General features: G+C 41.2%; 1 protein-coding gene across 1 annotated transcript in view; it reads left to right on the forward strand.

Moving 5' to 3' along the window:
- The first annotated feature begins 6 nt into the window (after nt 1-6).
- The window catches only part of LOC106870302 (uncharacterized), a 15411-nt gene continuing 14134 nt past the window's right edge, over nt 7-1283 (forward strand). Inside the window, exon 1 of the mRNA XM_014916331.2 lies at nt 7-219. Coding sequence (XP_014771817.1) covers nt 114-219 — 106 coding nt within the window. The 5' untranslated portion in view covers nt 7-113. The remainder of the gene's footprint in view (nt 220-1283) is intronic.

Here is a 1283-nt window from a genome sequence, read left to right on the forward strand (position 1 = left end):
GGGTCTTGTACAAGTCCGTTAATCAACTAACTTCATTATATCACGAATGATATAATTCGAAACGAAAAACTATCGCTGATTTCCTCGCCTCATATATTTTATCTGGATCAAATATGATGTCCCCTGCTTTTATTACTTCTCGTCTTTCTATCAGACTGTTGATAATGATGATGATAATGATAGTGACAATAATGATGTCACCTAGCAGCACTTCAGACGGTAAGTAAAAGTCAATAACTTTATTTTCTCAACTCACACCTTTCTTTCTCTTCCCTCTCACTATATATCTGTCTACTTATCTGTCAGTTAGTTTGACTCTCCCCCTCTCTTTCTCTCTTATTTTCCTTCTCTCTTATTTTCCTTATCTCTCTCTCTCTCTCTCTCTCTCATACGGACGCCGTCGTGAAAATCAGTCGCGTGTCTTTGGGACTTAAATTGTTTGTGGAGTCGATTCCTTCTTCAGATGTGTCTCGGCTGATTTTTTTTTCCAGAAAGAAAGAAAGAAGAAATGGATGAATCCCGTGCGTGGGTCGTATATTATTTATTTGTCCCGTAAGACAAAATTGATCTGAACAGGACCCGAGCAAACCGGACTACAAACATCGCATCAAACCTCTCAACTAGACAACATTACATTATGTTGTTGTTTTTGTTGTTGTTTGTTCCTTCTCGAGCCATGCCTGGCTAATAAGGGCGTTTCCCAGTTTCATTGGTATATAGGTTCCCCCACCTGGACAGGACGCTGGTCCATCGCAGGTGAGCTGCTAGATACAGGAGGAAAGAGCGAGAGAAAGTTGTGGCGAAAGAGTCAGCAGAAGTTCGCCATTACTTTCTGCCGGAGCCGCGTGCAGCTTTAGGAGTTTCGTTCATAAACACGCGCATCGCCCGGTCTGAGATTCGAACCCGCGATCCCTCGACTGCGAGTCCGCTGCTCTAACCATTAGGCAATGTGCGTCCACCATTACATTATACTATGTGACTATTTGACCTGCTAAATGTAGAATTCATTTCCATCTCAAATCACACCCCGCCGTCTTAGAAGAAACTGATACTTTGTATGATGTAATCTAGATTAAACTGTATTTAAAAAGACTGGATATTTAGGTATAAATACGAGTGTGGAACTTGTCATGGTAGTTTTGAGACCCAAACAAACCTGAAACTTATCTCATCAAGTCCTACACAGCAAAAGACAGAAATTTAAGACAACAACAATACATCATACCACTCCACCACGACCATCACCACGACCATACAATCACAGCATTATCCTATCATATAAC

Source organism: Octopus bimaculoides, chromosome 20 (genome assembly GCF_001194135.2).
Source record: "Octopus bimaculoides isolate UCB-OBI-ISO-001 chromosome 20, ASM119413v2, whole genome shotgun sequence".
In the NCBI taxonomy this organism is placed as follows: Eukaryota; Metazoa; Mollusca; class Cephalopoda; order Octopoda; family Octopodidae; genus Octopus; species Octopus bimaculoides.